The sequence below is a fragment of the Dromiciops gliroides genome, chromosome 2 (genome assembly GCF_019393635.1).
Source record: "Dromiciops gliroides isolate mDroGli1 chromosome 2, mDroGli1.pri, whole genome shotgun sequence".
NCBI classification, from domain to species: domain Eukaryota; kingdom Metazoa; phylum Chordata; class Mammalia; order Microbiotheria; family Microbiotheriidae; genus Dromiciops; species Dromiciops gliroides.
Window position 1 is genome coordinate 119029517 of NC_057862.1, and position 13700 is coordinate 119043216.

The window sequence follows — 13700 nt, forward strand, 5'->3', positions numbered from 1 at the left end:
TCTGTAGAATCTAAAAGGCTAAATGAAGAAAGTGCCTTTACAATTCTACATAAATAGATGCTATTATAGTTTGACATTGTTTGTCCTTCCTTCTGGAAGAGGACCATGACATTGGGGTGATGTCATGACATGCAGTGAACTGAATTTAAGTGAGGGAGGGTTATGCAAGGTCACCAACTTCATTCTCTCCTCCAGAGCCATCTGGGTCCACTGGCAAGCTATTCATCAGGACAACTGTTAATTGCCCCAGATGTTTTAAGGCAATTGGAGTTAAGTGACTTGCCCAGGTTCACACAGCTAGTAACTCAGGTGCTTCCAACTTCAGGGCCAAGGCTTTATCCACTGAACTACCCAGCTAACAAGCAAACCCAGTGAAGCAGTGAGAAGCAGGTGGCCTCTTTATTTAGCAGGAGGAAAAGAGAAATAAAACGATTAGCCCAAGATCACATAAGTGGCAGTGCTTATACTGGCATTCAGGTCTCAATACCCAGTGAAATGCTTTCCTGGTTACCAACCATCCCACTTTATTGAACCACTAGGAATATGCTGATCTTTCCCAAGTTAGCTTTTATTCTCCTTATCTCTAAACTGAGGGATAGGGAGGACAAGCAGGAGGATGGGCTTGTTAGTTTCCAAGTAACACTTAACCTGAACTATTCATTTTATACTCAGTGCGCACATCCAACCCTATAGTATTCATCTTGGCTCATGGGAATCCCTGTCTTTTACAGCTTAAAGAAGAACTATAGTGATAAGAACACCAGACCAGAATCCCAGGCCTGGTGACCTTGGGCAAGTCCCTTAACCTCTTGGTCTAGAGGGCCGCTAAGGTGCCTGCCGACTCTGAATCCTCTGGCCCTAGTGCACTCAGCTCATCTTATCGGTTGAGCTTGTCAAAAGCAGGCATTCCTGTGTCTAACACCTCGTATCACGCGCCCCCAGGACGCCAGCGGCAATCGAGGGAGGGCGAGGGCGGTGCCTGCTTCAGGGGGAGGTCGCTTCTGAGGTCAGGCCCGGGTCTTCCTCTCCCCGAGTTGGGCCTGAGGTCTCAGAGGGGCGGGCCTGGTTCGCACTCCCAACATGGCGACTGCGGCGGTTCTAAGCGTAGCCAAGCGCAACCTGCGGGTAGAGATGAAGCAGCGGCTGCGGGCGCTCAGCGCCGAGGAACGGCTCCGCCAGTCCCGTCTGCTGACAGAGAAGGTGCGCGGGGTGAAGCGAGGTGCGGGCCTGGGACCCTAGGGAAGCACCGGGTCTGAACGAGTAGGACGACTTCAGTTCACTCGTCTCGGGACGCTGCTCAGGAGCGGGGGCGCGCTCGTAACCACGCTTTCGGGAACGCGACTCCATCCCTTCCCTCCCTCGTCGTGTTTAACGTGCGCGCCCCCGCTCTTCTGCTTGTATCCTTCTTGGGCTCGGGAGACCTAGAGCTGGAAAGGCCCTTGATCACACTGACTCCTCCCCTCTCATTGTACAGATAAGGAAACTGACTGAAGTGAAACCCGGGCCAAGGGGAGAAGAGGCGTAATTCGAACCCGGGAACTCGGGCGTCTGGGTCTGGTCTTTCCTCTTTCACACCTCTCTCCCCAAATGCAGTAGTTAAAAAAGTCACAGGAGCCCATTTCTTCAAACCACTCTGGCACAGCTAGACATATACCAAGAAGAGGTTAAAAATAGAAGAGTTCCCAGATCACTTTTGAAGCTGAAGCTCTGTGATATAAAGTGGGTGGAGAGGCCCAGGCCGGTGTCTTTGGCAGTGATGGGGCTGTTCAGATGTTTTGTGTACTAATATTGCAGCACAAACGTGCAGCAATTTTGCATTTATATTTCTGGAAGACCTCTCTACAAGGCACTGCTGGGTGCTGAGAATGCAGATATGGTATAATTTTTACCTTCAAAGGTTCTTGCCTGCTAGGCTATAAAACTCCCCGAGTCAAGGGTTTACCTCCTTTTCTGTCTAGCACTGCTTCTGGGACTACTGCCCACTCTCCACTCACCCCTCACCCCAGGAACTTAAACGTTTGTTTGAATGAATGCATAGTTATACCATCAAGTTCTTTAAGATTAACATACATTACGGTTTTACACAAAGTATCTGTTTAAAAAAGGGGGTGGGGCATTTTGGGAAAGAATGAAGACATGTAGGAAAGCCATATGTTATAAGTCATAGAGATGGCAGGATAACAGTGTGTCTGACTTGGAGGCAGGAAGACTTAGCTGAAATCCAACCTCTGATACTTATTAGCTGTGTTACATTGGACAAGTCACTGCACCCTTCTAAGCCTCATTGGTAAAATGAATAGAAGTAGATGATCTCAAAAGGTCTCTTCTAACTCTGTAATTCTGTGATTAGGCAACTCTTCATGACTAAGTTATAAAGAGGGTCTCTCCAAGGGAATTCTCATAGCACTGAAATCACAAATCCTTCATGATTGAATGACTAAGCACTGATTTTAATTTTTTTTAAAAATTTTTAATACTGAACTAGGTCTCAATTTATTGGCATGTCAATCTACACAGACAAGTGTTTTCCTCTCAATAGCAAAATATGAAGTGAAACAGTTTCCAGTCTGCCATAACATATAACTGAAAAGCTTCACTTTGAAGCTTGTGGCTTCACCTTGAAAATGTGGCACTTATCAGGTTACATTACTCCTTTTTAACTTTCACTATTTTTACACTGCTGCCGGAAGCTTTTTCAGCATTTGCTTTGAATTCAGTCTTCAGTGCATCTTACTGCTTTTGCACAAATCTGGGAATATCGGATATAGCTGAGTCCAACCTGTCTCCAATAGGCCACCATGGCTGCAGAGAAGACCCCTGAGCCACTGAAGGAGAGAGAAGTCAACCAGCTCTAAGCACTGAATTTTAAAAGAGTTAAGAGGAAAGAAAGATCCTGTGGGGTGATTAGGGATACTTTCATGGAGTGAGTGGAATTTGATCTCTGCCTTGAAGGATCAATTGGATTTTCCTAGATATAGAAAGGGGAAAAGAGTCTACTAAATGAAGTGGATTGATCAATGGATTTGGAATCAGTAGACCTACCACTTAGTTATATATGTGGAGAAGGAAATGGCAAACCACTCCAGTTTCTTTGCCCAGAAAACCCCAAATGGGGTCACGAAGAGTCAGAAGCAACCGAATGGCAAACTACAACAAAGGACTTAGGTTCTGACTTCATTGCTTATTATATGTGTGACTTTGAGCGAATCTCACTACCAATATGAGCCTGAATTTCCTCATTTGTAAAATAGGGATAATAATTTTGCACTGCCTCTCTTTACAGGTTTGCACACCTTATAAACTTTAGAATACTACATAAATGAGAGATCATATAGGCATATTTTAATACGCTTATTTACTTTCTCATAGAGAGTTACCTGGGGCATTGAAATGGCTTGCTCAGCATCAGACCCTTAGTATGTGTCAGACTATTTTAAATCTAGACCTTCCTGACTCCAGGGTCAGACTTCTCAAAAGCTATAAACACCATTATTATCCTGATCTAAATTAGTGGAGGGAGTTTTTACATTGGGGTTCCTGCAGAGATTCACTCCACTGGTATTTTAATATTTCAGGGATCCATCATTTCCTTGTAGTGAGTGATGCCTTCATAAATTCACATTACAACCACTCTATAATTCAGAAGATGGTCTTTGAAGATTCTAGTGGCTAAAAATTTCATCCCTTTGTAGCCAACCTGGTGATGGTCCTCTGTGGAATATCTAGGCTGGTACTTGGCCCATAACAGAAGACTTTCCAGCTTCATAGGACCCCCTGGAGCTTGTGCTCTAGCTAGGTGGAACAGTGGATAGAGCACTGGGCCTGGAGTCATGAAAACCTGAGTTCAGATCCACCTGAGTTCAGATCCTCCTTTACACACTTAATAGACAAGTCACTTAACAACTATTTGCTTCAGCTTCTTCATCTGTAAAATGAGGCTAATAATAGCACCTATCTCCTAGGGCTGTTATGAGGTTCAAATGAAATAATACTTTCTTTTTCCTTTTTTTAAAAATGAAATAATAATTTTAAAGTGCTTAGCACAGTGCCCAGCACATAGTAAGTGCTATATAAATGTTAGCTGCTACTACTACTACTACTACTACTACTACTACTACTACTACAACATAGTCTTTATAAGTCAGTATCCTCACTCTCCCACAATTAGCATGAGGATATCATGAGCATAGAAAGACCTTGTCTAGAAACCGCATCAAAAAAAGCTAGTCTGGTTTGATCTTTTCTTGGTGAAACCATGTGAGTTGTTATTGATAACTAATTTTTTGAAATATTCATAAACTCTCCCTTTTAATAAAATATTTTAGAATTTTGCCAGGAATTAAATCATATTCACTAATTTGGATACTATACTATTTTCCTTTGGAAATTGGGACATATGTTGATTCCCTGTTCTGTCGTACTTCACCCCTTCTTTGTAATCTTTCAAAATTCACTGAATCAGAGGGAGTACAAATTCTTGTTCTTTCTGTATCTATGGTATGCCTAGGCCTGGTGATATGAACTCATCTACTGAGAGTAGATAAATATTTTCTTTCTATCTCCTCACTTAATTTGGGGTTCAACCCTCCAACCCTCTGTTCACCATATTTATTCTCTTTCCCAGTGCCAAGACCATTCTCCTTAGAAGGGAAAACTGAGTCAAAACAAGATTTAAGAGGTTCTTCCTTTTCTGACTCATTCATTATTATTGTCCCATCCATTCTTCATAGTAGTCCTATCCCTTATTTGATATTCCTTTTGTCTCCCAAAGAGTAAAAAAACCCCACCTTTTTATTGTGCTTAGCATTCATTTTTAGCCTTAGCTTTTTCTAAACTTTAGCACTTCATATTTTTTTCATGACTGCCACTCTTTTGTATTTTTCCTTCATTGCTGCCCTTCCATCTTTTACAAATGACTTTAAAAAAAATCTTAGTCAATGAATGCTCTGGGGCACATAATCACCATCGCAAGATGATAGGAAAATATATTTCTTACCTCATTAAGTATATTCTTCCTGGACTAGAATCATCATTACTATATTTTAAGCCATAGCCCAGAAATCCAAATCCTGTTCTCAGGAACCATCTTTTTAATTAGTTGTTAACTTCTCTAATTAGCCTCTTCTTCTGAAGGCCCTACTTTAATCAGCAGCTGTAATGGAAACACCATTTGTTTTTCTAGAGTCTTCAATTTCTTCCATAGGTTTCATAATACCTAATAATATGTTCTAGGTTCTTTCTGTTAGTATTGTTTGTCTCCACATGAATCAGTAGGAGTAGGTTGTGGTCATTAGCTTTGACATATCTGAGGAGTCTCTCCACATCCCAGATACATGCCTTAGGGCAGCTGGGTCATGTAGTAGATAGAGCACTGGGCCTGGAATCAGGAAGACCAGAGATAAAATTCCGCTTCAGATACTTAGCTGTGTGACCCTAGCACTCTGTTTGCTTCAGTTTCCTCAACTGTAAAAAGGGAATAATAATAATAATAATAATAATAATAATAGTAGCTACCTCCCAAGGTGGTTGTGTAGATCAGATAAATTAATATTTGTAAAGCACTTAGCACAGTGCCTGACACATAGTAGGTACATAATAAATGCTTGTTTCCTTCCTCCCTTCCTCTTTTTTTTGTTGTTTTTTGCAGGGCAATGGGGGTTAAGTGACTTGCCTAGGGTCACACAGCTAGTAAGTGTCAAGTGTCTGAGGCCGGATTTGAACTCAGGTACTCCTGAATCCAGGGCCGGTGCTTTATCCACTGCGCCATCTAGCCACCCCTCCTCCCTTCCTCTTAAAAATTGGTCCCCACTCTCTTCCTTCCTTCATTCCCTCCTTCTTTCCCTCCCTCCCTCCTTCCCTCTCTTTCCTTCTTCTCCCCTCCCCTCCTAAGTTTTCCTTCCTTCCTTCCCTCCCTCCCTCTCTCCCTCTTTCCTTCTCTCCCTCCCTCCCTCCCTCCTTCCCCTTCTTTCCTTCGTTCCTGTTGACGAATAGTCATTTTGATACCCTTTAGCAGAGAATTTCTGTTCTGGCTGTTCCAGGACATCATTATGCTTTAGAATGTCAGACAATACTTCCTCCTCAGTGGGTATCACTTCCCACTCAATAGGAAAAGCCTCATACCTATCACACAGTTCTAGATGTTCAGTGGTTAGTTTTCCATTCCTGCTGTATTTATATTCTTCTACTTTCCAGCCTCCTGACATAGTTTATGTTTTCCCTCTCCCTGGTCAGAATTTTCATATTCTTTGTTTTCTCTTTGAAGCACTTCCTTATTTAAAGGAATTCTGCTCTCTGCTTACCTAGAGAGGAGAAAATCTTTCTTTTAGTCCTTTCTTATTCTCTTCTAGTAGAGAGATAACCCTCCACTTTGCGTATATTCATTTGTTAACTTGTCACTTGGCAGAAACAAGAGTATGACATTCTTGGCAGATCACTGAATAATTCCACTTTCCATCCATACTTGCTGGAAGCAAGATCTTCAGTCTTCTGTCATTCTTGTTGGTAGCTTTTGTGGCCAATTGCCTAGGCAAATTACCACATTTGGTTTGGTTCATGGTACCTCAGGCTTCTGAGTCAAGTTTTATTTACTTTTTAAGCAAATTTCCTGCCTTTTCTTGCAATATAATAACAGTTTGTTAAGTTGCCTTTGATCAGAAATGACTAGATTTTTTTTTTTTTTGCCTAGCCCAAATGGGAGTGATAATTGCCCTAAGCTCTTTTTTGGTGAATCCCCATTAGAAAGTTAATTATCAACCTTTTTTGTACCTTTTCATACATCTCCTTTACTATTATTCTTTTTGTAAATCTCAAATACGATCTCTTGTATTACTAGTTTTCTGCCTTAACATTCCTTCCTCCTAGTACTTTGCTTGTTTAATTAGTACTCATCATTTAAATTTTATGAAGCTATCTATGATTTTCCCAGTTGTTAACAATTTCCACCCTCAGACTTCTGAGCACTCTGTTTTATACTCTCTAGAGTGCTTAACTTGCCTATTATTATTATTATTATCCTACTATTTTGTAATCTCTATATAGGCTGACTATGTTTTATCTATACATTATGTCTTCCCTGATCCTTACAACAGTATTCTGCATACAGTATGGACTTAGTAAATATTTTGTGGTGTTGTATTGTAAATAAATGTCCAGGAAACCATAAGAACGAAGTGGCTGGAGTTCAGATGAGAGGATTCACTAGAGATGTTGTTAGGATACTAGTTGGTGTGGAGTTACTAGCTAAAGCCACAAGGATGAATAAGTTATTTGAGGAAAGGCATTGTAAGGGCTCTTCCTTTTTTGTTTTTGTGTATTTATTAAATGATATTTGTATAGGAGAGACAGCATGTTGAATACAAGAAGGCATATGAGACTTTATGTCAAAAGAACTGAATTCCAACTCTAACTGTGCTTCATGACTAGATGTGTGACTGTAGACAAGCCCTTTCACTTTTTTTTTGTTGTTCAGGCAATGGGGGTTAAGTGACTTGCCCAGGGTCACACAGCTAGTAAGTGTCAAGTGTCTGAGGCCAGATTTGAACTCAGGTACTCCTGAATCCAGGGCTGGTGCTTTAACCACTGCGCCATCTAGCTGCCCAAGCCCTTTCACTTTAAAAAAAATTCATTCATTCATTCATTCATTCATTCATTTATTTATTAATTTATTCATTCATTTATTTATTTATTTTAGTTTTCAACATTTGTTTAGATAAGATTTCCAATTTCAGATTTTTCTCCCTCCCTCCCCACCTCCCCTAGACAGCAGGTAATCTGATACAGGTTATATATATATGTATGTATGTATATGTATATATATATATATATATATATAAAATAACATTAAACATATTTCTGCATTAGTCATGTTATACAAGAAGCATTTCACTTTTTTAAGTCACAGTTTTCTCATCTGTAAAATGCAGATAATAAAACATAAGCCTCATTGGGTTGTTGGGAGGATAGTGCTTTGTAAATTGTGAAGATCCAATAAATGTAAGCTATTATTATTTATGTGCCATGTTTAACCTCAAGTGCAGGGCTATCTCTAGAGGAATGAGGGCCTGAGAGATGTTATTTATGTTAGAGGCCCCTTCATTCTAATTTATTTTGCAGGTGAAGTTTGATCGACATGACCGTCAAGGAGAATCAATGATGGGAAGAAGTCAGTGGGAGATGCTGGTTTTAGATACAGAAATAGAAAAGCAGCTAACTTTTTCAAGGATAGGAGGAGGAAGAGGAGGAAGATGGCTGTAGAAATGGGTTTATGTATAGGCACTAACTAATTTGTATTTGTCAATTATATTTTATTGGTGCTGCCTCTTCTGTCCTGTCAGTTCTAGCTCTTACTGCCTGAATCCTGTAGCATCAATGAGCATGAGACTCCTCCCCTCATCTACTTTGCTGTAATGGTGACTTGCTTTAATGGCAAATGAAGGTTCTTGACAACAAAATCCCTGACTTTAATATGAACCTTTTCTATCTTTTTACACCTTATATCCCCCATATTCTCTCTGATACAGTGATACTGGCCTTCTTGCTATTCCTCCTTGAACAAGGCATCCCATCTTCTGATGCTACATTTTCACTGGCTGACTACCATGCTCTAAATTCTCTCCCTGCTCATCTCCACCTCTTAGGCTTCCTTCAAGTTTCAGCTGAAGTCCCACCTTCTGCAAAAAGGCTTTCCTGACCCCCTTAATGACAGTGCCTTCTCTCTGTTGATAATTTCCAATTTACCTTGTCTGTAGCTTGTTTATACAGTCGTCTGCATGTTGTTTCTCCCATTACATTGCTCATTGAGAGCAGGGACTCTAATGCCTTTCTTTGGATTCCCAGAGCTTAGCTTAGCACAGTGCCTGACACATAGTAGGCATTTAATAAATGCTAGTTGACTGAACTATAAAATAATAACAATGATATTAAGATTTCCCTCTCAAGCTCACGACATAGGACATGTGAACAAGATGACTAACTAAATGTGAACTGTTCTTTTTGGAACATGATTTACCTGGAGAGAGTCTTTTTGGCATTTTCCCCAGTAGGACTCAAAACTTCACTTTATTCTGGCAGGTTAAAACTTTTACATTAGGAAAAGTGTATTGGCAGCAACACAGAAAATATAACTGTCATGTTCAAGATGTCCTTTGGGAAATTTATGTAATATTAGATTTTTTACAAGTACATATACAGAACTGAATATAGATTGACTATTTATAAGTAATCATTTTCACTAGAAGTGATTTTACTCAGAGTTTTGTGTAGTTTAGTCTATAGTTCCTTCATGGAAGTACTCCTCCAGGGCTTCATCATGCCACGGAGATGACTCAGGGTTTTCGAAGGCTGCGTTTGCAGAGCACAAACTCAGGTAGTGCCTACTAAGCTGAAAAGATTTTGTCCCAGTGAGAGACCCTGTGTCATTCATCCAGTTCAGAGAGGCCCTTCACTCAGGGTGATGAATTTTTCTGTTACAACAATTCAGAAAGACCATCTAAGTGCCACAAGTTTTGTAATCTGCATACGTTGAAGGATAACCCCCAACACTAAAATCATGGGTGCTGAATGTGTTGAACATGGCACATAGTAGCCAAGCCATGAAATTTGGTTTCTGTTTGGAAGCTATTTCACAGTGTTCAGTTACTCTAAAAATGCAGCCTCTGACAAATTTATGAAGTAGAAACAATAATAATGCCCTGTAGCATTTACATATAGTAAAATGTTTTTACATATCCTGTCTTATTTTATTGCCTTTGAGTTAAGCAGAGAAGAAATTATTATTTATCTTTTACCAGTGAGGTACCTGAGGCCTATATCTATTCTGCAAGGACCCGGAAGGCAAAACTAGGAGCAATGAGAAGAAGTTGCAGAAGACGGATTTTGACTCAATACAAGGAGAGGCTTCCTAACATTGAAAACTGTCCCAAAGTGCCTCTTGATGTCATAAAATTGTAGAGTAGGAGTGGTAAGGGACCTTAATGATCAACTGATATAGTGCTGTGATTTTACAGATGGGAAAACAGATTAAGTGGCTTGCACTTAGGTATTAAGTGATATAGGCATGATTTGAATGCAAGTCCTCTGACTTCAAATCCAGCATTCTTTCCATTATACCAATCTCATATTCCATAGTGAGTTCCTCATCCAGCACATCAAGCAGAAGGCAAATAACCCACCCTACCCCCTTTTTAAAGGATATTTTAGAAAGGATTCCTGAGATTCTCTTAGGTGCTGAAGGTCATATAGTAGGTACCATAGCCAGAAGTGGAGCGTAAGATCTTTGGCTCCAGACCCAGTTGTTGTTGTTTTTTTGCCCCCCCCAATAGGATCATAGTGTAACTGGTACATGGAGTGGTCACCCACATAATAATGCCTCACACTTCTCAAACAAGTCATGTGGTTATCCAATCATTCTTTGGGCTGGCTTGCTCACTCTACTCTGCTCACACATACTGATGGGTATAGGTTCCCAGAAGACCCCTATCAACTCTCTCAGGGCCCAGAGGTAAACTCATTTTGGAGGAATATGCTCCTATCATATACCACTTCAGTTCTTGAGCCTCCACTAATGTCCTTCACTTTACACAGAACCGAACACTGACAATAGGGACACTCTTTTAGATCTTAAACATAAGCATTTACTTAACAATAAAATAAAAGAAATAATAACATGTATTCATATAGTAAATCAAATTTAGGAATAATAAATACTTCACAATCTACACATAAAAATGGGTACCATTCTGCCACCAATTTACTCAGTATTTGTGGGTGAAAGTAGGCACCCACTTACAGATAACCTTCTATGGAGCCATGACTGAGCTCAGGATAATGCACAACTCAGGAACTGTAAACTTTGGCGTCTTCTTTCTTTCCCAGAAAATGTCTCCAACAGTTCCTTTTTTTTTTTTCCTGGATTTGGAAATCCTCTTCCATCACGAGTTCCCAGGAACTCTTCTGTGCCATTGCATTGGTGAGAAGAATATAGTCCATCACAGTAGATCAACACTCAATGTTGATGTTACTGTGTACAATGTTCTTCTAGTTCTGCTCATCTCACTCATCATCAGCCCACGCAAGACCCTCCAGGTTTCTCTGAACTCCTCCTGCTCATCGTTTCTTATAGCACAATAGTATTCCATTGTATTCATATACCACAACTTGTCCAGCCATTCCCCAATTGATGGGCACCCCCTCAACTTCCAATTCTTTGCCACCACGTAAAGAGCAGCTATAAATATTTTTGTACATGTGGGTCCCTTTCCCCCTTCCATGATCTTTTTGGGAAAAAGCCCCAAAAGCCCCAACAGTTCCTTGATGAACATAGCTTCTGTGTTGGACAGATCCATTCACTGCCAAAATGAGTTGATCCACACTTGTTTGACTAACACTTCAATGGGGCACGATATCTTAGCTAATGTAGTCAATCTGCTTAGTGATTTCTCTGATTCTTTATTTCCATGCTGTTCCTCTATTCAATTGTACTTATTCCTCAACAGCAACTCTAATATGCATCACTTTTGGCTTCAAGCTTAACTGATTCAGTTCTTAAAGCTGTTCTTTCACCTCTTCTTTTACTTTCTAGGGTTAGATTCTGGGTCCTTTCTGCAAATTACCTCACTTTAGCTTATGGTTAATAGTGAATTTGTCATTCTGTCTATTACCTTTATTCCATAATCAGAAAAAAGTTCTGATAAAAAGTTCTGTCTTTCTAGGTTATTATAACTTTTCACATTATTTCATTCAAAATGGGAAAGAAAGAAAAAAAAGAACAGCAGAATCTCAGAACTTTGAATTAGAGTAACTGTTTCTTAGAACTTTGATCAAAGCAGACAACTGGGTCAGTTCTTCTATTTACACTGTTTTAGTAATTGTGTATATTGTCTTGTGCTTACTTCACACTACATTAATTCATACATAATTTCCCATGTTTTTCTAAATTCCTCATATTCATCATTTCTTATAGTAAATTATCCATTACATTCCTATACCACAATTTGTTTAACCCTTCTCCAGTGGGTACCCACTTTCTTTCCAATTTCTTAGTACCACAAAAAAGCACTGACATATGAAACTTTGTTGCTGTTTCTTCCACACAACAATACCTTTATTGGTGAAACAATTGGGAAAAAAACTAAGAGGAAGTAGAAAGATTTTAAAGTAATGTTTATCATCTTTTTAGTAGCTTCTTAAATATAATTGTAATCTTTTCCCATTTAGGTGCTTGCTCACAGTAAATATCAAGAGTCTCAGAGAATTTCAATCTTTCTGAGCATGCAGGATGAAATTGAGACAGAAGAAATTATCAAGGATATTTTTCAGAGTGGTAAAACATGTTTTATCCCTCAATACAAATTCAAGAGCAACCATATGGATATGGTCAAGTTATTTTCGGCAGAAGAAATTTTTTCACTGCCCAAAACTTCCTGGAACATTCGCCAACCCAGTGATGAAGTACGGGAGGAGGCTTTGTCAACAGGTGAGTGGGGAAACCTTTGCTTCCTAACTATATTTTACCTTATCACGCATATAATTCAAGTGTTGCATCCATTCAGACACGGCTGTTCCACTCATCCTTGTAGTGTAGGTTGAGTAAGAAATCTTTCTAGGTCTCAAGCAACTTAGCCACTGAAGAAAGGTGCTTTCAACCTGTCTCCTAAAGAGTTAAAATTAGGCTAGATTGCACTGCAGAGTACAAGAGACTTTGAGATATAAGAAACCTTTAATATCACAGGCCACAATAGTAACAGGATTATCATCTTATAATTACTGATTTTCGAGAAAAGTATATATATATATATATATATATATACACACACATACACACATGTCTATTTATATACATATATGTATATACATATACAGACATACATATATAGCAAAAATGTATATGTACAAAGTATATATATACATATATATGTGCAAAGTACATATGTGTATGTATATAGATATAGATTTTTTTTTTGTACTTGCTTTGAAGTTACATGATGCTTCTTGACTTCCCCTTTCTTCATCATTAGTATGACTTAAGTGCTTTATAAAGAACTGGTCATTTTATTATTGGGTTAAATCACTACTTTATTTTTAAGAGAAAACAGATTAATTTTGTACAAAAGTACCTAAGAGAGTTATTTAAACTATTTAAACTAAAACCACCCAGCTGAGTGGTTGTGTCTAATAGTGCATGCTGATTTCCATTTTTAGAGTTTATTGCTTGTTAACAGAAAGAAAGGATGAATACTTTAACTTGAATAATTTCACAACAGCATTATCAGTTTTATTTGGCTTGATTTTCATTTCCTTTTTGCAGAGTGGATAGAGCACTGGGCTTAGAATCAGGAAGGCATCTTCCTGAGTTCAAATCTGGCCTCAAACACATTAGCTGTGTGACCCTGGGCAGGCCACGTAAGCCTGTTTTCCTTAGTTTCTCATTTGTAAATGATCTCGAGAAGGAAATTGCAAACCACTGTAGTGTCTTTGCCGAGAAAACCCTAAGTGGGACCACAAAGAATCAGACATGAACAAAAAGATTCAACAACAAACAACAGTTGATTTTATATATACATATATGTATGTATATGTATGTATATATGTGTATGTGTGTATGTATGTATATATGTGTATATGTGTATGTGTGTATGTATGTATATATGTGTATTGTGTATATATATATTTGCCTTAGCTTTCTTCATTTTAAATACCTTCAT

General features: G+C 39.1%; 1 protein-coding gene and 1 pseudogene across 1 annotated transcript in view; one reads left to right on the top strand and one right to left on the bottom strand.

Moving 5' to 3' along the window:
• The first annotated feature begins 1060 nt into the window (after positions 1-1060).
• The window catches only part of MTHFS (methenyltetrahydrofolate synthetase), a 103713-nt gene continuing 91073 nt past the window's right edge, over positions 1061-13700 (top strand). Inside the window, exons 1-2 of the mRNA XM_043989495.1 lie at positions 1061-1200; positions 12214-12472. Coding sequence (XP_043845430.1) covers positions 1081-1200; positions 12214-12472 — 379 coding nt within the window. The 5' untranslated portion in view covers positions 1061-1080. The remainder of the gene's footprint in view (positions 1201-12213; positions 12473-13700) is intronic.
• Positions 2643-2800, bottom strand: LOC122744122 (annotated as a pseudogene).